General features: G+C 42.5%; 1 protein-coding gene across 25 annotated transcripts in view; it reads left to right on the forward strand.

Annotated features, from left to right (window-relative positions):
* Window positions 1-24,629, forward strand: part of LOC103461768 (titin-like) — a 154,451-nt gene that overhangs the window by 103,062 nt on the left and 26,760 nt on the right. For all 25 annotated transcript variants that reach the window (XM_081604603.1, XM_081604606.1, XM_081604608.1 and 22 more), the window contains 17 exons: window positions 43-345; window positions 432-731; window positions 867-1,154; window positions 1,247-1,549; window positions 1,742-2,044; window positions 2,153-2,458; window positions 2,872-3,159; window positions 3,371-3,661; window positions 3,743-4,030; window positions 4,127-4,409; window positions 4,502-4,809; window positions 4,902-5,006; window positions 5,150-5,347; window positions 5,442-5,738; window positions 6,073-6,660; window positions 6,883-7,185; window positions 7,300-24,603. In XM_081604603.1, the coding sequence (XP_081460729.1) occupies window positions 43-345; window positions 432-731; window positions 867-1,154; window positions 1,247-1,549; window positions 1,742-2,044; window positions 2,153-2,458; window positions 2,872-3,159; window positions 3,371-3,661; window positions 3,743-4,030; window positions 4,127-4,409; window positions 4,502-4,809; window positions 4,902-5,006; window positions 5,150-5,347; window positions 5,442-5,738; window positions 6,073-6,660; window positions 6,883-7,185; window positions 7,300-24,603 (22,056 nt within the window). The remainder of the gene's footprint in view (window positions 1-42; window positions 346-431; window positions 732-866; window positions 1,155-1,246; window positions 1,550-1,741; window positions 2,045-2,152; window positions 2,459-2,871; window positions 3,160-3,370; window positions 3,662-3,742; window positions 4,031-4,126; window positions 4,410-4,501; window positions 4,810-4,901; window positions 5,007-5,149; window positions 5,348-5,441; window positions 5,739-6,072; window positions 6,661-6,882; window positions 7,186-7,299; window positions 24,604-24,629) is intronic.

A 24,629-nucleotide genomic window follows, 5' to 3' on the forward strand; every position in this document is an offset into this window, starting at 1 on the left:
TTTATTTCAGATTATGAATTTTTTTCTTTTTTTTTCCACTAGATGTTCCAAGTGAGCCCCTAAATTGTCATGTGAACAAGACCAACAAGGATTGTATGTTCATTAGCTGGGATAAACCAGAGAGTGATGGCGGGAGTCCCATCACAGGGTATTACATTGAGCGCAAGGAAAGAAACAGTCTTCTGTGGGTGAAAGCCAATGACACCGTGGTCCGCACAACTGAATACCCCTGCGCCGGTCTTATTGAAGGCTTGGAGTATACTTTCAGAGTATCAGCCATTAACCGTGCTGGTCAGGGCAAACCAAGCAAGAAAACCGACTTTGTAACAGCAAGAACACCTGTTGGTAAGTTGAAAGCCAATGCCTATATATAAAAGGGTTTTTTTCCAGCAAGATTTCTGCTATCACCCATTTCTATTCTTGTTTTATAGACACTCCCGGTAAACCTGAAGTTTTGGATGTAACCAAAAACTCTGTCTCTTTGATTTGGGCCCGTCCTAAAAATGATGGCGGAAGCAAGATCATAGGTTATTATGTTGAGGCTATGCGGGTTCCAGGAGACACTTGGATACGTTGCAACACCAGCAGTCAGAATGTTCCCAGGGAGGAGTATACGGTGACAGGACTTGAAAGAGACCTTCAGTACCAGTTCAGAGTTATTGCTAAAACTGCAGTGAACATGAGCAAGCCTTCAGAACCAACAGATCCAATCCTGGTCTGTGCTGAGAATGGTAAGACATAATTCCTCAACACAGACACGAAGATGTTAAAAATAGTGGGGGGAAAAACTACTGTATTTGATGTTTACTGAAAGTCTTTGGCCAGTTAAAATGTGTAATTATTTATGTTTTATTCAATACACACAGTTCCTCCAAGGATTGAACTTAATGCCAAGATGCAAAAAGCTTTAACAGTTAAGGCTGGAGCCACAATCTTGCTGGAAGCAGAAGTGTTTGGTAAGCCTACGCCCAGAGTCACTTGGAAGAGAGGTGATGATACTCTGAAGTCAGGTGAAGGCCAGGTCATTACACAGCAAAGACAACATTTCCAATTAGAGATACCAGCTGTCACCAAAGAACACACAGGAACCTACACTGTGTTGGCTGAGAATGCAAGTGGCTCAAAGACTGCAGAAATCCAGGTCAATGTGCTAGGTAAGGATTTACATTTTTAAATGTAAGAATTGAAACTCACCCAAAGCTGAATTCACATTTATTCTACATACTCCTTTTCTGTTTTTTATCAGATGTGCCTGGGCCCCCTGCAAGTGCCACATATACAGACGTGTTAGCCTCCAGTATCAAGTTGACATGGCAGCCTCCTTTGAAAGATGGTGGTGCCCCTGTCAGTAACTACATTGTGGACAAGCGTGAAACCAGCAGAACTAACTGGGCACAGGTGTCAACAAAGATAAAGGGTGACATATTAGAATTTAATGTGGAGAAACTAATCGAAGGTCATGAATACCAGTTCCGAATTCGTGCTGAAAATACATGGGGAGTTGGAGACCCACTTATCACAAACCCAGTCATCGCTAAGAACCCTTTCAGTAAGTCATCATATGCTTTTGTTCAGATTCATACTTTAAATTTGTCATTAGCGCTGCTGTATAAATCCAACATGCTACTGTGTGTTATGTGTTACCTCACAAGCTGAGTTCAAATTTAGCAACAATAAAAAAAAAAATTGAGGCATGATTGTAGTTTCTAATGCAAGATATTTACTTGTGTACCACTTTCAGCTGTCCCCGGTCCTTGTGAAGCCCCTGTAATCACCAATGTGACCAAAGACAAAATGACTGTGAGCTGGAAGGAGCCTGTCGATGATGGAAAGTCTACCATTCTGGGCTACATGGTGGAAAAGAAAGAGACCAAGGAGATGAAGTGGACCAAGATTAATAAAAAACCCCTAATAGAAAGGTCTCTTGAAGTAACAGGTCTAACAGAGGGAATTGAGTATGAGTACCGAGTCATTGCTGTCAACATAGCTGGGCTGGGAAAACCCAGTGAACCCTCTGAAGGCACCACTGCACAGGATCCTATTAGTAAGTTTCAAACACCAATACACATAATAAAACTGACTATTTTTTTGGTTAGCCCAAAAATCAAACTTCTGCATGCCGTCTAAAGTTAATCACTGTGGTTATCTCCAGCTCCTCCTGGACCTGTTATAAACCCGACCGTGACAGATACCACCAACAGCACAATCAGTCTCACTTGGACTGTACCAGCTAACAATGGTGGAAGCCCCATTATTGGTTACTTGGTGGAATGCAAGAGAGCCAACACAACAGACTGGATCCGCTGCAATGTCCCCAGGAACCTACAGGACACCAACTATGTCATTCAGAACTTAATTGACAAAGCAGAGTACCAGTGTCGCATCACTGCTGTCAATAAAGTAGGCTTCAGTGAAGCAGCTGAAGTCCCAGGCAAACATGTCGCCAAGGATATCATAGGTATGCTTTGCATAATTTTTCTGTACAAAACGTACACATCTGTTCAATAAATTAGGATACTACTGAAAAGCCCAATCATTTCAGGAACTTTATCATTAAGTAACAAACATTATTAATTAAACACAGATTGTTGTTTCTGTTAATTATGATGATTTTCCATGTACAAGAAATTGTAACATGACATTTTGAATTAGAATATTACACGTACATTAGGCCAGGCATGAAGTAATTTGTATACCAATTCATCAAGCCCTTGCAAATGTCTACCATATTAGGCTAATAGAATTAATCAAACCAGATAGAAACTAGTAAGCAAATAAACTATTATGTTTTGTCTTCAAAATAAAATAAAATGTTGAAATTAGATTTCCAGCACTGCCAATGATAAATACACCTTTTGTATTTTGATTCAGTTGCTCCTGAGGCAGAGCTAAGTGCTGAACTGAAAGAGCTCCTTGAACTTACTGCTGGCAGCAACATGAAGTTGTATGCAACCATCAAGGGTCGTCCCACTCCCAAGGTCACCTGGGCAAAGATGAACACCAACATTAAGGACCGCCAGGGCATTGTCATCAAATCTAGCAACATTGACACCATGGTCATGGTGGAGAAAGTCAACAGATATGATGCTGGCAAATACATTCTGTCTCTGGACAGCTCGGCTGGCATGAAGATGTATACCATTGTTGTCAAAGTTCTTGGTTAGTACAGAAAATACTGTCATACTGAACATCCATCCATTTATTTGGATGGATCTGCTTACATCCACACACCAATCAATCCATCCAGTCACCCACCCATCAATCCATACATACATATATCCATATATATACTCTATAAACACCATAAATATAATGTGCTTGATCATTTCAAATTTAAGGTCTTATTTTAAAAGTATTGTTCACCTTCCAGATACACCTGGTCCACCAGTAAACCTGATGGTGAAAGAGACATCCAAAGACAGTGCAGACATCCTCTGGGATGCTCCTCTGATTGATGGGGGTTTTGAAATCACCCACTACATAGTAGAGAAACGTGACACTGAAAGAAAGGCCTGGTCTATTGTCTCAAACAACTGCACAAAAACTTCTTTTAAGGTTCCAGACCTAGAAGCTGGGCGGTCCTACTGCTTTAGAGCGTCAGCAGTCAACAAGCTTGGTACTGGAGAATCTTGTGAAACAGCTGATTCTGTCAGAGCAACAGGTGGGTTAAACATTAATTGATGTATTAATTGATTAGTTTTATTGAAAGAAAATGTTCACTGTTTCATTTATTCCCTTTCAGAGGAGCCTGGGCCTGTCATGGACTTCAAAACCTTGCTGGTGACCAAAGACTCATGCACTCTAAGCTGGAAGAAACCCCTCACTGATGGAGGCAGTCGCATTATCTGCTATGTCCTAGAGGTTCTCAATGGTGAAGACAAATATAAAGAACTTATGAGGTCCAAGAACATGCAGTACAGTGCCAAGGACCTTGTGGAGGGTAGAGAGTACAAGTATCGGGTCAAAGCTGTAAATGATTCAGGAGAAAGCTCTGCTAAGGAGCTGACTGTGATTGCTAAGGACCAAATTAGTGAGTGCACACATTCATAAAACTTTCCTGTAAAGGAATTTTTGAACTTGAGTGTTCAAAAAGAGATTTTAAAATTCTTGTTTTTTTTCTCTGAAGTTCTGCCAAGCTGTGACCTAAGAGAGTTGCCCAACATGTGCTACATTGCCAAAGAGGGCAGTACCGTTCGTTTAAAGATTCCAATTGTTGGGAAACCTACACCCAAGGTCACCTGGAAAAAGGGAGATGATGAAGATTTGACAGATACTGGCAGGGTTTGTGCCGAGTCATCTGCAGTCAACACCACCCTCCTAATCAGGGACTGCCAGAGAACTGACGCTTCCAAGTACACCATCACCTTAAGGAATAGTGCTGGCACCAAAGAATCCACCATTTTCATCAGGTAAGTCACAACACTGTTTAGAGATTTAAGTAATAATAAATCATTGGCAATACATAAATGAAGGTTAAAATGTTTTGTCTTTGCTGTTTTAGGGTCGTAGGAAAACCTGGTATCCCTGTTGGACCAATAAAATTCAAGGATGTTACTGCTGATGGTGCTACACTAAAGTGGGGTGTTCCTAAGGATGATGGCGGCTCTGAAATCACAAACTACATCCTGGAAAAAAGGGACTCCATCACCAACATGTGGGTGAATGTTTCATCCACTGTGGAGACAAATACAATGAGGGTGACTGGTCTCCATGAGGGCACAGAGTATATCTTCAGAGTCAGTGCAGAGAACAAATATGGTGTTGGGGAGGGACTGAAGTCTGACCCTGTTGTTGCAAAACATCCATTTAGTAAGTCTTTTTTCTTTATAAAAAAATATTATTGAATCCAATATTTTACTTGTGCTAACTGTAACACTGTCCTGTACTGTTTTGTTTCACAGATGTACCTGATGCACCTCCTCCTCCTCAAATCATGAGTATGCGGCATGATTCTGCATATCTTGCCTGGTCTGACCCCAGAAAGACTGGAGGATCTCCTATTACAGGTGCAGTTTGCTTAAGATTTAATCAACACCATTTTAACAGTTCGATTATTTTTATCAATATGTTATCTGAAAATTAAGTATTTTCATTAATGTAAGGTGATCTTACACTGAATTTTGTTCCCAAATTTTGATGAAATGTTCAGGATACCATGTTGAATTTAAGGAGAGAAACAGTATGTTGTGGAAAAGGGCCAGTCCATCTGCCTTAAAGATGAAGGAACACAAAGTCACTGGACTAACTGAAGGCTTGGAGTATGAGTTCAGAGTAATAGCCATTAACTTGGCTGGAATTGGTAGACCAAGTGCTCCAACTGATCCACAGGTAGCCCTAGATCCCATCGGTAAGTTTACAAGAGGTGAAGAAGCACCAACATTGAAAACCCTGAGCATATTTATACCCAATCATGGATTGTTTGCTTTGCCCCATGCCAACAGATGCACCTGGTAAACCGGAAGTAATCAGCATTACTAGAAGCACTGTGACCCTCCAGTGGACTGAACCTCAATTTGACGGCGGCCACAGGTTGACAGGATACATCGTAGAGAAGCGTGATTTGCCTTCCAAGATCTGGGTGAAAGCCAACAATGTGAATGTTGTGGACCCTGCATTTACTGTTGCTGATCTACAAGAGGGCTGCAAATATGAGTTCAGGATCAGGGCAAAGAATGCTGCCGGTGCCCTCAGCCCACCTTCTGAGCAGACAGATACCATTATGTGCACAGATGAATATGGTGAGACAAAAATTAATAACTACTCTGAACACTTTTGCAAGTCAACATGACAAAAGTGCTCATGTTAAATGTGTAGATTTTCTGTGTCATGCAATAATATAATTGCAATTTTAGTAAATCCTGTTTTTAGTACAGTGAGATTTTTCTCAAGATTGTGGAAACATTGGTGTCATCATTTATTTGTGACTCAGTGAATGTCATGTTTTTTATTTATTTTTATTTTATTTTATTTTTATTTTATTATTTTTCTCTTATTTCCTTTTTTTATGGACCTTTTTGGTCTGGAATAAAGATTGATTGATTGATTGATTGTTTCTCATTTTTTCCCCAACAGCTGCACCAACCATTATCATTGATGCTCAAGTAAAGGAAGGTCTGACTGTCAGGGCAGGTGATACGATTGTTGTGACTGCAACGAGCATTTTAGGAAAACCTGCACCAACCTCATGCTGGTCAAAGGGAGGAAAATACTTCAAACCCTCTGACCTAGTTCAAATTGAAGCCACTTCAACATCATCCACTTTATCTGTAAAATATGCTAGCAGAAAGGACTCTGGAGAATATATCATCACAGCCACCAATCCCTTTGGTGTAAAGGAGGAAACGGTCAAGGTCAAAGTTCTGGATGTTCCTGGTTCTCCTGGACCCATTGAATGCAGTGGTGTATCCTCTGAAAAGGTGGTTCTTACTTGGACAGCCCCTACAGAGGATGGAGGCTCTCCTATCAAATATTACACTCTGGAAAAGAGGGAAACTAGCCGTCTGCTCTGGACAGTCCTGGAAGAGAACGTCATTGACTGTCACTATGTGGCCAACAAACTCATTCAGGGCAATGAATATTTCTTCAGAGTATCTGCTGTGAACCAGTATGGTGCTAGCGAGCCATCTCATTCTGAAGCTGTCAAGATGGTTGACAGATTTGGTACGTACAATTAATTTATTTATTCAGGCTATAATCTTTTATCTGCTGTTCATCTATATGCATAACTGTCTATATATACTGCTCAAAAAAATAAAGGGAACACTTCAGTATTCACTTAAATGTTAAAGTGTTCTCTTTATTTTTTTGTGCAGTGTATATTATTGCATTTCAAATTACATAACATTCCATTATTCCTTTGTTTTTTTATTCTTTTCTTTTTAGGTCCCCCTGGTCCGCCATCTAAACCTGAAGTTGAGAAAGTCGATGGACATTCAGTAACTTTGACTTGGAGAAGACCTGCTGAAGATGGAGGAAGTGACATTACTGGCTATAGTATTGAGAAAAAGGAAAAGAAAGCGATGCGCTGGGTTAGGGCATCCAAGAAAACCATTGCTGAGCTCAGTTTTGAAGTCACTGGACTCACTGAGGAAGTTGAATATGAGTTCCGTGTTCTTGCTGAGAACAAAGCTGGTTTTGGAGAGCCAAGTGAGCCATCTATGCCTGTCAAAACAATAGTTGCTGCCTGTAAGTAAAAACAACTTACAATCTTTTCATGACTATAAAAAAAATGTTTATATATATATATTTGTAGTTCTTGATTATTTTTTTGTTAAATTGTAACATTTGTCTTTCTGCCAGATGTTCCAGGACCTCCTGTCAATCCAAGAGTAACAGACACAACCAAAACTACTGCTACTCTGAACTGGGGGAAACCTTTGGATAATGGTGGGCTTGAAGTCACTGGATATGTAATTGAGCACCGAAAAGAGGGAACAGAAGAATGGATTAAGGATACCCCTTCATCACCACTCAGAATCACAGAGTTTGTTGTCCCTGGCTTGGAAACCGGTGCCAAGTACCATTTCAGGATTAGTGCTGTAAATGCCAAAGGAGCTGGTGAACCTGGTGAAACGCAGGAATTGGTTCAGATTGTAGAACATGCTGCTGAGCCTGATTTAGAGTTGGATATTGAGCTGAGGAGAACCCTTGTTGTTAGAGCTGGTTGTTCCATCCGTCTGTTTGTGCCAATCAAAGGTCGTCCTACTCCCAAAGTCACTTGGAGTAAAGACGGTGGCCCTGTTCCACGTGCAGTCATTGATAGCACTGAATCTTTCACAATGCTACTTATTCCTGAAAGTTCAAGGATTGATGCTGGTAAATATGAGATTACGCTTGAAAACTCTGCTGGAAAGAAAAGTGCTGACATTTATGTGAGAGTTTTGGATTCACCTGGACCTCCTCTTAACCTCAAGCCGGTAAAGATAGACAAAGAAAGTATTACACTTCAGTGGGATAGTCCTTTAATTGACGGAGGAGCCAAAATCACAAATTACATAATTGAGAAAAGAGAATCAACACGCAAGGCTTTTGCTACTGCAATTACAAAGTGCCCCACAACATCAGTCACAATTGATGACTTGGGGGAAGGCTGTGAGTACTACTTCAGAGTGTCTGCTGAGAATGAGTTTGGCATTGGAGAGGCAGTTGAAACTACTGATCCAATCCGTGCATCTCAAGCACCTACGCCTCCGGAAAGCATTATTCCCACTGACATCACAAAGAATTCTGTGAGCCTGGCATGGACCAAACCAAAACATGATGGTGGAAGCAGAATTTCAGGATATGTCCTAGAAGCCAAGAAGAAGGGAACAGACCAGTGGGCACATGTTACAACAGTGAAGACCTTGGACTTCACAGTGAAGAACCTTAATGAGAATGAGGAATATATTTTCCATGTCATGGCTGTCAATCAATCTGGCAGAAGTGCTCCACGTGAGAGCAAGCCCATTATTGTCAAAGACTCTACCTCACTTCCTGAATTTGACTTGCGTGGTGTATGTCAGAAGACTGTTATTGCCAAAGCAGGGGATGACATTAAGGTTGAAATTCCAGTTATGGGGCGTCCTAGACCAACAATTTCATGGCAGAAGGATGGAGCAGCCCTAAAACTCACACAAAGAGTCAATGTAGAAACTACTGCAGCTACTGTTATTATCAGCATCAGTGAATGCACTAGAGCTGACAGTGGTGTTTACACCATGACCGCCAAGAACATTGTTGGATCTGTGACTGAGAACATAATCGTCAAAGTGCATGATATACCTGGGCCACCAAAAGGACCAGTGAAGATTGTGGAAATATCACGCACCTATTGTATCTTTTCTTGGGATGCTCCTGAGAATGATGGAGGTATTCCAATTAATAACTATGTGGTTGAAATCAGAGACACCACTTCCCAAACATGGACTGAACTCTCATGCACTGTTATTCGCACAGTATTTAAAGCTATTCGACTAACCACTGGATCAGAGTACCAGTTTAGAATAAAAGCTAAAAATAGATATGGTGTTGGACCTCCCATCACCTCAGAGTCAGTGGTTGCTGCCTATCCATTCAAAGTACCTGGGCCACCAGGAACTCCAAGTGTAGTTGCGTTCACCAAAGACTCAATAACAATTGGCTGGAATGAACCTGTCTCTGATGGTGGAAATGAAGTTATTGGTTATCATGTTGAGAGGAAGGAGAGAAGTGGCATTATATGGCATAGGATCAGCAATAGTCTTGTGAAAGGCAATGTTTTTAAGTCAACAGGACTTGAAGACGGAGTTGCCTATGAATTCCGTGTCATGGCTGAAAACATGGCTGGAATTGGTAAACCCAGTAAAGCTTCAGAGCCAATACTAGCCTTGGACCCTGTGGATCCACCTGGTCAGCCTGTGCCAATTTTTGTTAACAAGAACGCCATCACAGTTCAGTGGACAAAGCCTGCCTATGATGGCGGCTTTAAGATCACTGGTTACACAGTAGAAAAAAGAGAATTGCCTGCTGGTCGTTGGATGAGAGCTAACTTTACCAACATTATTGAAACGGCATTCACTGTCAGTGGACTCACTCAGGACATCTCATATGAGTTCCGTATCATAGCCAGAAACTCAGCAGGAGCTGTGAGCATACCATCCGAACCATCTGACCCAATTACCTGTAAAGATAACATAATTGAGCCGCGTATTATGGTTGATGCCATCTTTAAGGACACAGTTCTTTTGAAAGCAGGAGAGTCTTTTAAGCTTGAAGCTGATATTGCTGGTCAGCCAATCCCATCTATGGCTTGGACAAAGGATGGAAAGGAGGTTGAGAACACAATGAAACTGGAGGTTAGGTTTACCGAACTGACAACTATTCTGACTAACAAGGACTCTGTTAGATCAGATGGAGGTGAATTTGTTTTGACTGCTACAAACGTTGGTGGATTTGCGAAACATGTCTTTAACGTAAAAGTGCTTGACAGACCTGGACCACCAATTGGCCCTCTGAAAGTGTCTGATGTAACTGCTGACAACTGTGTACTTACATGGGCTCCACCAGCAGATGATGGTGGTGCCAAAATCGAAGGATATGTAGTTGAGAAACGCGAATCAAGTCGACTGGTTTGGACCAATGTAATTTCAGATTTGCAAGTTACACAGCACAAAGTGACTAAGCTACTCAAAGGAAATGAATATATATTCAGAGTAATGGCTGTGAACAAATATGGTCTTGGAGAATCTCTTGAATCAGAACCCACTATTGCAGACAACCCGTATGTGAGACCTGACCCCCCAGAAAACCCAGAGGTGACAGCTATTACTAAAGATTCGATGGTTGTCATGTGGCAAGCACCTAAGAGTGATGGTGGAACTCCCATCACCAACTACAGTATTGAAAGGAAAGACAGAGCTGGCCTTCGATGGGTTAAATGCAATATAAGAAAAGTTAAGGACCTACAGTTCAAAGCAACAGGGCTTACTACCGGACATGAATATGAATTTAGAATATTTGCTGAGAATGCTGCTGGAGTGAGCGTACCAAGTGTACCCAGTCTATTTTATAGAGCCACTGATGGACTGTACAAGCCAGGAGCTCCATGTAACCCCAGAATCCTGGACACGACCAAATCTTCAATTACTGTTGCGTGGAACAAACCTGTATATAGTGGTGGCTCTGAAATCACTGGTTACATTGTTGAGACATGCATCCCATGTGAAAAAGAAGAAGAGGAGGAATGGACCATTGTTACTCCTAAGGAAGGTCTTCTCGCAACTTCATTTACCCTCACTAATCTTAAAGAAAACCAGGAGTATAAGATTAGTATTTCCGCCATGAATAGCGAAGGAGTTGGAGAAGCAGCATTTATTCCTGGAAATCCAAAAGCTGAGGACAGACTCCTTCCTCCTGAGATGGACGTGGATGCTGAGCTCCGCAAAGTGGTCAGTCTAAGAGCTTGCTGCACACTCCGACTGTTTGTTCCAATAAGAGGCAGACCAGCTCCTCAGGCTAAGTGGTCTAAAGGTGATGGTGAGCCTATGGAGAGAGCAACCATTGACAGCACGTCATCATACACATCACTTGTAATTGAAAATGTAAACAGATTTGACAGTGGAAAATATAACCTCACCATTGAAAACAGCTCTGGTTCCAAAACTGTGACAGTTCAGGTAAGGGTCCTTGATACACCAAGTGCGCCACAAAATCTAAAAATGACCTCTGTCACAAACGAAGCTGTCACATTAACATGGGATCCACCAATGAACGATGGAGGAGTCAAAATTAAGAATTATATAGTTGAAAAGCGTGAGTCAACACGGAAAGCATATGCCACAGTTAAAGCCAATTGCCATAATACTTCCTTTACAGTTGACCAACTTCTAGAAGGCTGCAATTATTATTTTAGGGTTTTAGCTGAAAATGAATATGGCATTGGCTTGCCGATCGAAACACCTGAATCAGTTAAAGTGTCTGAGAAACCACAACCACCTGGCAAAATCACTCTTAAAGATGTCACCAAAAACAGTGTAACTCTATCATGGGAAAAACCAGAACATGATGGTGGCAGCAGAGTAGGCTGTTATGTTGTTGAGATTCAGCCTAAGGGTGTGGATAAGTGGACCCAAGCTACGATTGTGAAAGACACAGAAGCTACTATAAGTGGACTAAATGCAGGGGAGGAGTATATGTTCCGTGTAGCAGCAAAGAATGAGAAAGGAACTAGTGATCCTCGTCAAATTGGCGTCCCTGTGATAGTCAAAGATCTCATCATTGCTCCAGTTGCTAAAATGTTGTTCAATACATTTAGTGTGTTGGCAGGAGAAGACTTGACAGTGGAGGTTCCATATGTGGCACGTCCAAAAGCAGCTGTTAACTGGGTAAAAGATGGTCAGCCTCTGAAAAGAACTACCAGGGTCAACTTTAATGCATCAGACACAGTGCTGGACCTCAACATTAAAGAGGCAGCTAAAGATGACGTTGGCCAGTACACTATTACTCTTGGCAATACAGCTGGAGAGACAACAGTAAATATTGGTGTTGTTGTTCTAGACAAACCTGGCCAGCCCAGAGGGCCAGTTAAGGTAGAGGAGGTTACTTCTGATAGTATAACAATCTCCTGGAATCCACCTGAATATGATGGTGGATGTACCATTAAAAACTATGTCGTGGAGAAAAGGGACACATCCACAACGAACTGGATGGTTGTAACTCACAATCTAGCAAGAACAAAAATTAAGGCAGGCAGACTGAAGACTGACTCTGAATATCAGTTTAGGATTGTGGCTGAAAACAGATATGGAAAAGGCCCAGCTCTTTCCTCAGAATGTATTGTTGCTCAGTACCCATACAAGCTTCCAGGACCACCAGGAACACCAAACATTGCAGCCTGTTCTATGGACAGCATGGTTGTAGCCTGGAATGAGCCTGTGAATGATGGTGGAAGTACTATCTTAGGCTATCATCTTGAACGTAAAGAGAGAAATAGCATCTTATGGGTCAAACTAAACAAGTCTCTCATTACTGACCAAACATTTAAAACGACAGGTCTAGAACCAGGAATGGAGTATGCATACAGAGTTTATGCAGAAAACATTGTAGGAATAGGCAAAGCAAGTAAAGTGTCTGAAGGGCATATTGCAAGAGATCCTTGTGATCCTCCTGGCACTCCAGAAGCAACAAAGATCACAAAAGACTCCATAACAATTGTTTGGACCAAGCCTGAATATGATGGTGGTGCAAAGGTAACTGGTTACATTGTTGAAAAGAAGGAACTTCCTGAGGGTCGTTGGTTGAAGGCCAATTTCACAAATGTGATTGAGACAGAATATGTTGCAACTGGACTTGTGCAAGATAACCAATATGAGTTTCGGGTTATTGCCAGAAATGCTGCTGGTGTTTTCAGTTTACCCTCATACAGCACTGGCCCTATAACTGCCAGGGATGAGATTGAACCACCACGCATCAGCATTGACCCTCAATATACACAGGCTCTTGTGGTTAATGCTGGAGACAACTTCAAAATTGATGCTGATGTTCATGGCAAACCACTGCCCTCCATTCACTGGCTGAAGGGAGAACAGGAGCTTGGCAATACAATTCATAGAGAAATTAAGAACACACCCACTAAAGCTTACATATCTGTAAAGGAATCTAAACTTTCAGACGGAGGACAATACACACTGTTGCTGAAAAATCCTGGAGGAGAAAAGGCTACACAAATCAATGTTGTTGTCCTTGATAAACCTGGAGAACCACAAGGACCTCTTGTTGTTACAGGCATCGCCAAAGATCATTGCTCTCTTGCATGGAAACCACCACTTCAGGATGGTGGCAGCAAAATATCTCACTATATTGTTGAGAGAAGAGAGACAAGTCGGCTTGTCTGGACTGTTGTTGATCCAAAAGTAAAGAATGTTTGTCTCAAAGTAAATAAACTTCTTGAAGGAGATGAATATATCTTCAGAGTTCATGCAGTCAACCAGTTTGGAGTGGGTGCACCACTTGAGTCTGCTCCTGTTCTAATTAAAGATCCATATGTCCTACCTGGAGCGCCAAAGAATGTAGAAGTTTCCAATGTTAAAAAGGATTCAATGGTGCTCAGCTGGGAGGCTCCTTCTGAAGATGGCGGTAGTCCCATTACTGGATACATAATTGAGAAACATGACAAAGAAGGAGTGAGATGGACAAGATGCAATAGACAAACAGTTACAGATCTGACCTTTAAAGCAACTGGATTACTGGAAAGCCATATTTATGAATTTAGAGTTGCTGCTGAAAATGCTGTGGGTGTTGGGGAGCCAAGCACCTCAACCGTTTTCTACAAAGCTCTTGATCCCATCTTCCGACCTGGCCCACCACAAAATCCTAAGGTCACTGACACAACAAAATCATCAGCATTTTTGTCATGGGGGAAGCCTGTATGTGATGGAGGCTGTGAGATTCAGGCGTATATCGTTGAGTGTTGCATTGCCACAGAACCAGTGGTGCAACCTGAAGCACCAGATGCATCAGCCTCTGCCACAGATGCACCTGCTGAGAATTGGATCATATGCACACCCCCAACAGGTGTGAAGACAACTAAATTTGAAGTTGGAAATCTGAAGGAAAACCAAACATACAAGTTTAGAGTTTGTGCTATCAACAAGGTAGGAGTTGGTGAGCATGCTGATCTCTCTGGAGCTGTGGTTGTGCAGGACAGGACAGAGGAACCAGACCTTGACATTGACCCAGAACTTAGAAAGATTGTGTCTATCAAAGCTGGTACTTCCCTTAGATTGTTTATCCCCATTAAAGGAAGACCCAGTCCTACCATTAAGTGGGACAAAGATGAAGAGACTCTCAAAGAAACTGCTCAAGTTGAAATAACCAGCAGTTATACATCCCTTGTAATTGATAAAATGAGCAGAAATGACAGTGGAAAATATACAGTTACTGCTCAGAACTCCAGTGGTACCAAGTCTGCATTTGTTGTTGTCCGGGTTCTAGATACACCCAGCGCCCCGGTTGCTCTTAAAGTGAAAGAAATTACAAATCAGTCAGTGACACTGGCGTGGGAACCACCTCTTTTAGATGGTGGATCCAATATTAAGAACTACATTATTGAAAAGAGAGAAAGCACACGTAAAACCTATGCTGCTGTTGTGACAAACTGTCATGCTCTTTCATGTAAGATTGAACCCCTTCAAGAAGGCTGTAGTTACTATTTCAGAGTCCTAGCTGAAAATACTTTTGGCGTTGGCTTGCCTGCATCAACAGTAGACCCTCTTAAGGTTTCAGAAGTGCCTCAGTCTCCAAAAACTTTGATTGTTACAGATCAGACAAAAACAAGCATCTCTCTGGCATGGGAGAGACCAGAATATGATGGTGGAAGCAGAGTTCAACAATATCTGCTTGAGGTACAGTTGAAGGGCCAGGACAAATGGTCTGGTGTAAATACATTTAAGACTATGGAGACTACAGTGTCCAATCTGAATCCAGGACAGGAATATCTGTTTAGAGTTACTGCAATCAATGACAAAGGAAAGAGTGACCCAAAAGCCCTTGCTGGTCCAGTGATGACCAAGGATCTGGTCTTTGAGCCAGATATCCGGCCTGCATTCAGCAGCTACAGTGTTCATGTTGGCAAAGACATGAATGTTGATATTCCCATCTTTGGTCGCCCAAAGCCAACTATTGCATGGGCGAAGGATGGAGCCCCATTGAAGTTTACGACCAGAGTAAATATTCACAATACAACTACACATACAACTCTAAGCATTAAGGAGGCAGCAAGTGACGATATTGGTATGTATACTATAACTGCCACTAACTCAGCAGGAAAGAAGGAAAGTGCAATTGAAATTATTGTTCTGGACAAACCTGGACCTCCATCTGGTCCAGTGAAATTTGATGAAATCACAACACAGAGTGTCACAATTTCATGGAACCCACCAAAACATATTGGTGGGTGTCAGATCTCAAACTACATTGTACAAAAAAGAGATACTACCTCAACAACATGGGAGAATGTGACCACCAACTGTGCTAGAACAACCATCAAGGTCACTAGACTAAAGACGGGAGCTGAGTACCAGTTTAGGATCATTGCCCAGAATCGCTATGGAAAAAGTCAAGGTCTAGATTCATCAGCTGTAGTGGCTCAATATCCTTACAGAGAGCCAGGCCCACCAGGCACTCCCTTTATTACTTCTCTCTCCAGAGACCACCAAATTGTTGAGTGGCATGAACCTATAATAGATGGAGGAAGTCCTGTTCTTGGATACCATCTTGAAAGAAAGGAGAGGAATAGTATTCTCTGGGTCAAGATCAATAAGACACTTATTCATGGGACTAGTTTCAAGAGTCATCCATTGGAGGAGGGTATAGAATATGAATACAGGGTCTATGCTGAAAATATTGTTGGCATTGGAAGAAGCAGTAAGATTTCAGAGGGTTGTGTTGCCCGTGACCAATGTGATCCCCCTGGCACACCAGAAGCTGTCCATGTGACCAAGGATACAATTGTCATTCAGTGGACTAAACCAGAATATGATGGAGGCAGTAATATTACTGGCTACATTATAGAAAAACGTGATCTGCCGGAAGGCAGGTGGGTAAGGGCAAACTTCACGAATGTGATTGAGACTCAGTTTACTGTTTCTGGTCTCACAGAAAATGCACAATATGACTTTAGAGTCTTTGCGAAAAATTCAGTTGGGACAGTCAGCAAGCCGTCATACAACAGTGGACCTATAACAGCAAGTGACAAGGTTGAGTCTCCTAAATACTCAATTGACCCTGCTTTTACCAAGACTGTCATCATAAATGCTGGAGAGACATTCCGGTTGGATGCAGATGTCCATGGCAAGCCACTCCCTTCAGTCCAGTGGTTCAAGGATGAAAAGCCAGTTGAGAATACAATCAGACTAGAGATCAAAAACACAGAAAATCATGCAATGATCATTGTTAAGGACTGTGTTAGAGTTGATGGTGGAATTTACACACTTCTGCTGACAAATGAGGCTGGCAGTGAAACTGTTGCATTTAAGGTTTTGGTAATGGATAGACCTAGTCCATGTGAAGGGCCTCTCCATGTCACTGGAGTAGCTGAGGATAGATGCACACTGGCATGGCGGGCCCCACTACATGATGGAGGTAGTCCTATTACACATTACATCATTGAGAGGAGAGAGACAAGTCGCCTAGCTTGGACTGTTGTTTCTAGTACCTGTAACACCACATGCTACAAAGTTACTAAATTACTGGAGGGCAATGAGTATATGTTCCGTGTAATGGCAGTTAACAGCCATGGAGTCAGTGAGGCACTGGAGTCTGCTGCAGTTACTATGAAGAATCCTTTTGTTCCACCTGGTTCACCTCACATTGAAGACATATTCAACATTACCCATGAAGGCATGACAATAACTTGGTCTGCCCCTGAGACTGATGGTGGTACCGAGATTATCAGTTATATAGTTGAAAAGAAGGACAGGGCTGGAATCAAGTGGACCAGATGTAACAGACAAAAAATAACTGATTTATCATATAGAGTTACAGGCCTAACCACAGGTCATGAGTATGAGTTCAGAGTATCTGCTGAGAATATTGTTGGTCCAGGAGAACCAAGCCTTCCTAGTTCATACTACAAGGCATCTGACCCCAAGTACAAACCTGGTGCCCCAGCATATGTCAATGTAATTGACTCTACAAAATCCTCCATCGCAGTTTCTTGGGGAAAGCCTCTGTCTGATGGTGGTAGTACCATCCAAGGATACATTGTTGAAGTATGCAAGGCTGAAGAGGAAGAATGGAAGATGGTTACACCCCCTACTGGTCTGCGTGTCAACAAATATGAAATTCCTAAACTTACTGAGGGCCAGGAATACAAAATTCAAGTGTGTGCTTTGAACAAAATGGGAGTTGGTGAACCAGTTGTTCTTTCTGGAACGGCGAAGCCAGAGGAAAGGATGGATCCACCACAAATTCATCTTGACTCCGAGCTGAGAAAAGGCATCACTGTAAAAGCTGGTGGATCTGTTAGAATCTATGTTCCTTTCAAGGGCAGGCCAACACCTGAGATTAAATGGACAAAGGATGATGGAGACCTTTCTGAAAAAGCTGTGGTTGAAAAAGCTGTGAACTTCACACAGCTCTCTATTGACAGTTCAGACAGACATGACTCAGGAAAATACACTCTAACCTTGACAAACAGCAGTGGCTCAGTCTCTGAGTTTGTTTCAGTAAAAGTCCTGGACACACCTGGGGCTCCACAGAACCTTGTGGTTAAAGATATCAAAAAGGATTCTGTTACACTTGTATGGGATGCACCAGCAATTGATGGAGGTTCGAAAATTAAGAACTATGTCATTGATAAGCGTGAATCAACAAGGAAGGCATATGCAAATGTGTCCACAAAATGCACCAAGACCACATTTAAAGTTGACAATTTAATTGAAGGAGCTATGTACTACTTCAGAGTCATGGCTGAGAATGATTATGGAATTGGTCTGTGTGTAGAGACAAAAACTGCTTCAAAAGCCTCTGAAGTGCCCCTGCCTGTTGGAAAAGTGTTTCTTACAGATGTCACAAAAACAAGTGCCACACTGGCCTGGGAGAAACCTGAGCATGACGGTGGCAGTAGGATTGGTGGTTACCTGATTGAGATGCAACCTAAGGGCACAGACAAGTGGGGAGTTGCAGGAAACCCAAAGACTTGTGAAGGAACTGTTACAGGCCTGACAGCAGGCTCAGAATACTTATTCCGGATCATTGCTTACAATGAGAAAGGAAAGAGTGAGCCAAAGGCACTTGCTGCACCAGTGATTGCAAATGATATGACCATAGAACCAAGCATCAAGTTGCAATTTAATACTTACAATGTGTTAGCTGGAAAAGATCTTAAACTGGAATTCCCTGTACTTGGAAGGCCCAAACCTAAAATCAGCTGGGCAAAGGATGGTCAGGCTTTAAAGGTGACCTCTAGAGTTAATGTTTTTAACACTCCATTAACAACTGGAATTCAGATTACTGAGGCATGTAAGGAAGACTTTGGCAAATATTCTATTACTGCAACAAGCACTGTCAGTACCATCACAGAAGATGTGACTATTATTATCCTCGACAAGCCTGGCCCACCGAAAGGTCCAATTAAAGTGGTGGAAGTAAGCAACACTTTTGTCCATCTATCTTGGGAGCCCCCAGCATACACTGGTGGTTGTCAAGTTAAGAACTACATAGTAGAAAAGAGAGATACCACAACCACAACATGGCAGCCAGTTGTTACACAGTTGGCTAGAACAGCTTTTAAGGTGACAAAACTGAAAACTGGAGCAGAATATCAGTTTAGAATTATAGCAGAAAACAGATATGGAAAAAGTGCATCTCTAGACTCCAAGACCATTGTAGTGCAGTATCCTTACAAACCACCTGGGCCTCCTGGTACACCATATGTTAAATATGCAACTAAGGACATGATGATCATTGAATGGAATGAGCCAGTCAGTGATGGTGGGAGTGCAGTTATTGGTTACCACCTTGAAAGTAAAGAGAGAAGCAGCATCCTCTGGAACAAACTAAACAAAACTCGAATTACAGATACTCAATTCAAGATCTGCAATCTTGAGGAAGGCATTGGTTATGAATTCAGAGTTTATGCTGAAAATATTGTTGCCGTTGGCCGATGCAGTAAAGTATCTGAGTCCTTTGTTGCTCGTGACCCATGTGATCCTCCTGGTGCTCCAGAAGCTGTATATATTACTAAAAATCTAATTAAAATTCAGTGGACCAAACCTCAGTATGATGGTGGTAGTAAAATAAATGGATACATTGTAGAAAGAAAAGACCTCTCCTCCCCTGATGGTCGCTGGGTAAGATCCAACTTTACTAACATAATTGAGACAGAGTACACAGTGACTGGTCTGACAGAGAGTGAGCAGTATGAATTTAGAGTTATTGCAAGAAATGCTGCCGGAGTCTTCAGTGGGCCATCAGACAGCTCTGGACCTATCACTGCCGCAGATGACATTGAAGCACCAAGGGCCTCAATGGACCCCAAATACAAGGATATAATTGTTGTTTGTGCAGGGGAGAGTTTGCTTTTCGATGCAGACATTTATGGAACTCCACAACCTGAGGTTGGGTGGCTTAAAGAGGGCAAAGAAATGGAGAAAGCCTTGCGCATTGAAGTTAAAACTACACACAAATGTGCAGCTATGACCATAAAGGATGTTACCAAACTAGATAGTGGCCACTATGACCTTGTTCTCAAAAATATTGGTGGTACAAAAACCTTCCCCATCACTGTTAAAGTCCTTGACAAACCAGGTCCACCAATCGGTCCCATTAAAGTGTCTGAAATCATGGCTGACAGGTGCATCCTTACCTGGTCTGAACCAGCTCTGGATGGTGGAGCTAGCATCAGTCATTATGTTTTAGAGAAGAGAGAGACCAGCAGATTGTCTTGGACTGTAGTTGCACCAGATGTAAAAAGCCTGTACCATAAAGTAAAAAATTTGCTTCCAGGAAATGAGTACATTTTCAGAGTCAGGGCTGTGAACAAATATGGGGCTGGTGATCACCTTCAGAGTGAACCTATTATTGCACGTAATCCTTACAAGCCACCAAGTGCTCCTGGAACTCCTGAAGCAAGTCAAATCACAAGGGACTCCATGGTTCTGTCTTGGACAGCTCCAGAAAACACAGGTGGAGTTGACATCCAAGCTTACCATCTTGAAAAGCGTGACAAAGATAGTGTGAGGTGGACAAAATGCAACAGGCAAAAGTTGACGGAAACAAACTTCAAGGTCACAGGTCTTATGCCAGACCACTTTTATGAGTTCCGTGTTGCTGCTGAAAATGAGACTGGAATAGGAGACCTCAGTGAATTATCCCTTTTCTATAGAGCATGTGACGCTACAACACCACCTGGACCTCCACGCCACCCTAAGGTGACAGACTACAAAAAGTCTTCTGTGTCCCTCTCGTGGGGTAAACCTGACTTTGACGGTGGAGCCTACATCAAGGGATACATTGTTGAAATGAGGGAGTATACACCACAGCCTGAATTAACTGAGGAAGCAGAAGTAGCGCCAGCAGTACAAGCACCAGTTGAAAAAGAATGGACCATGTGTACTCCACCAACAGGTATTCAGGTCACTAAACTCACTATCACAGACCTGAAGGATGGTGGAGAGTATCAGTTCCGTGTCTGTGCCATTAACTCAGAAGGAGTTGGGGAAGCAGCTAATTTCCACGGCACAGTACTAACTTCTGACAGAGCAGATCCACCAGAGATGGAGTTGGATGCCGACCTCAGAAAGGTGGTGTCTGTGCGGGCTGGAGGAACTCTGCGCTTGTTTGTCCCTATTAGAGGGAGACCTGAACCTTCTGTGAAATGGGAGAAACTTGAGAGCACTTTAACAGAGCATGCTGCAATTGACACTACTAGTTCATACACCATGCTTGTCATCGACAATGTTAACCGCTTTGACAGTGGGAAATATTCTTTAACACTGGAGAACAGCAGTGGTACAAAATCTGCAGTTATTTCAGTCAGAATTTTGGACACACCAAGTGCACCACAAAACTTCACTGTTAAGGAGCTCAAGAAAGATTCAGTAACTCTTGCCTGGGACACACCACTCAATGATGGTGGTGCAAAAATTACAAACTATATTGTAGAGAAAAGGGAATCTGTGAGAAAGGCCTATACTACTATCACAAGCAATTGTACTGCCAGCTCATTCAAAATTGAAGACCTCCCTGAAGGTGGAATATTCTATTTCAGAGTGTGTGCTGTCAATGCATATGGTCAGGGACAGGCAGTTGAAACTAAAGAAACCAAAGTGTCTGAGGTGCCTCAACCACCAAACAAGGTAACTCTTGTGGATGTAACAAAAACCAGTGCATCACTGGCCTGGGAGAAGCCTACTCATGATGGTGGCAGCAAAATAATGTGCTACAATGTAGAATTCAAACCTAAGAGTGGTGACAAGTGGGGCACAGCATGTACAGTCAAAGTACCAGAAGCAACAGTTCCTAATCTGAATCCCAATGAAGCATATCTCTTCAGAGTTCTTGCAATAAATGAGAAGGGAAAGAGTGAGCCAAAAGATCTTGGATTGCCAGTGGTGGCCAAAGATGTTGCAATAGAACCATCCATAAATCTACTGTTTACAACATATAGCGTCAAGGTTGGGGATGATCTCACTCTTGAAGTGCCTGTGAGAGGCAGACCAAAACCTGTTGTATCATGGAAGAAGGATAGCCTTCCTTTGAAACAAACATCATCAATAACAATCATAAATACAGCAACGTCATCTAAAATTGTTATTAAAGGAGCTAACAGAGAACATGTTGGCAAGTATGAGATCACCTTGGCTAACACTGCTGGAACAGTATCAGCTAGTATTGGAGTTGTTGTCCTGGACAAACCTGGTCCACCTAAAGGAATTAAGGTGGATGCTGTGACTTCAGACAGCATTACACTGTCTTGGTCCCCACCAGAATATGATGGTGGCTGCTCTATCAGCAACTATATTGTGGAGAAGAGAGATACAAACACACAGGAGTGGCAAATAGTGGCAAGTAATGTTGCCAGAACATCTTTCAAAGCTGGCCGCCTTACACATGGAGCAGAGTACCAATTCCGCATATATGCAGTTAACCGTTATGGAAAGAGTAGTTTCCTTGATTCCCCAGGAATTACTGCTCAATATAACTTCAAACAACCTGGACCTCCATCAACGCCTATTGTCAAACTGGCTACTAAGTCATACATGTTGGTGACTTGGAATGAGCCAGTCAGTGATGGTGGTAGTCCTGTTCTGGGCTATCATTTAGAAAGGAAAGAGCGTTCTAGCATTCTTTGGACAAAGATGAACAGAGGAATGATCAAAGACACAGAATACAAAGTCACTGGTATTGAAGAGGGAATGCTCTATGAATACCGTGCCTATGCAGAAAATATTGCTGGCATTGGTAAATGCAGCAAGGCCTGTGAACCTGTTGCAGCAAGAGATCCATGTGATCCTCCAGGCACACCTGTGGTTACTGCTATTACAAGAACATCTGTCTCATTATCTTGGGATAAACCAGAGTATGATGGCGGATCCAAGGTTTCTGGCTACATTATTGAGCGGAGAGACCTTCCTGAGGGTAGATGGACCAGGTGCAACTTTACCAATGTTCCAGAGACGTATTATGATGCTACCGGCCTTACAGAGAACAGCCAGTATGATTTCCGTGTCATTGCAAAGAATGCTGCTGGACAGTTCAGTATCCCATCATTCAATACAGGCCCAGTTACTGTCAAGGATGATGTAGATCCACCACGCATCATGATGGATGTCAAGTTTAGAGAATCTGTGTTTGTGAAAGCAGGAGAAACGCTGAAGATTAATGCTGACTTTGCTGGACGTCCTGCCCCTGTCATCTGCTGGACAAAGGATGGCAAAGAGATTGAGCTGAGAGCCAGAATTCAGATTATTTCAACAGATACAAGCACTTGTGTTGTTGTAAAGGACTGTGTCAAAAGAGATTCTGGACAGTATATGCTAACTCTCCAGAATATTGGGGGAACAGTCACTATGCCAATTAATTGTGTGATAATTGATAAACCAGGGCCCCCTGCAGGCCCTCTCCAGATCACTGGTCTTACAGCTGAGGCCTGCACTCTGTCATGGGGTCCTTCTCAAGAAACTGGTGGTGCTAAAATCACACACTATGTTGTTGAGAAGCGTGAGACCAGTCGTTTGGCATGGACATTGGTAAAAGGCGATGTCACAAAGACCTACTTTAAAGTGACAGGTCTGCTTAAGGGTAATGAATATCTCTTTAGAGTTCTAGCTGTTAACAAGCATGGCGTTGGAGAGGCTCTGGAGAGTGAAGTTATAAAAATTACAGATCCATACACAATTCCAACTGCTCCTGCAGGTGTTGATGTCACTGATATAACTGGAGATTCTATGACCCTTACCTGGTGTAAGCCGGCCAATGATGGAGGTAGTCCCATTCCTGGATATGTAATTGAACGTCGTGAGAAGACAGGCATGCGCTGGATCCGGGTGAACAGAGATCTAGTTAAAGATGTTACCATGGTGGTGACAAAACTTCGCAAGGGTTGTGAGTATGACTTCAAAGTCTATGCTGAAAATGCAGCTGGCCTGAGTCCTGCCAGTGAACCATCTGCAACATTCAGAGCACTAGATCCCCTGATTGTTCCTTGTCGTCCAACCAAACCAAAAATGATAAATTCCACTAAAGACACTGTGTCTATCCTCTGGAGGCCACCAGCAAATGATGGTGGTGCTCCCATCTTAGGATATAGTGTAGAATACAGAGAATTTATTCGCAAACCAGAGCCAGACATTGAGGATGAAGAGGAATATGAGGAGGAAGAAGTACCTGAGTCACCTGAAGAACTAGCCAGATGGGTTGAGGCAATACCTCTTACCAAAAGCTTGGAGTTCACAGTCACTGGATTAAAGACAGATGTAGAGTATGAATTCTGTGTAAAGGCAATAAATAAAGTGGGCAGCAGTGTGCGTAGCCCATACTCAGATCCAGGTGCAGCAGCAGACAGAACAGCAGAGCCATCATTTGATGCTGCTATGGAGATGCGCAAGGTTCTCATTGTAAAACATGGTACGTCATTCACTCTTAGTGCACCATTCAAGGGAAAACCAGCACCAACAGTTCAATGGAGCAAAGAAGGTGTTGATCTAACAGTAAGAGGAACCATTGAAGCAACAGAATCCAGCACGTCACTGACTATTGAGAAGTCAACCAGGAATGACTCTGGAGAGTACTGTGTCACAATTGAATCACCATTGGGTAAAGCAACTTTGCCCATGGTAGTGAAGGTGCTTGACTCTCCTGGACCTCCAATCAATGTCAAAGTTTCATCTGTGACTAGGGATTCTGCAACACTGATGTGGGAGGCTCCAGAAAATGATGGTGGAGATGCAGTAAAGGCCTACCATGTTGAAAAACGTGAGGCAAGTAAGAAGGCCTGGGTGTCAGTGACAAGCAATTGTCACACTTTGACTTATAAGGTGGAAGACTTGCAGGAGGGTGCTGTCTATTACTTCAGAATTATGGCGGAAAATGAGAATGGAGTGGGTGTACCTCAAGAGGCGAAGGGAGGAACAAAGATTACAGGTATACTAAGACTGAATAATCAATGA

This window comes from Poecilia reticulata, chromosome 2 (genome assembly GCF_904066995.2).
Source record: "Poecilia reticulata chromosome 2, P_reticulata-male-v2, whole genome shotgun sequence".
NCBI lineage: Eukaryota > Metazoa > Chordata > Actinopteri > Cyprinodontiformes > Poeciliidae > Poecilia > Poecilia reticulata.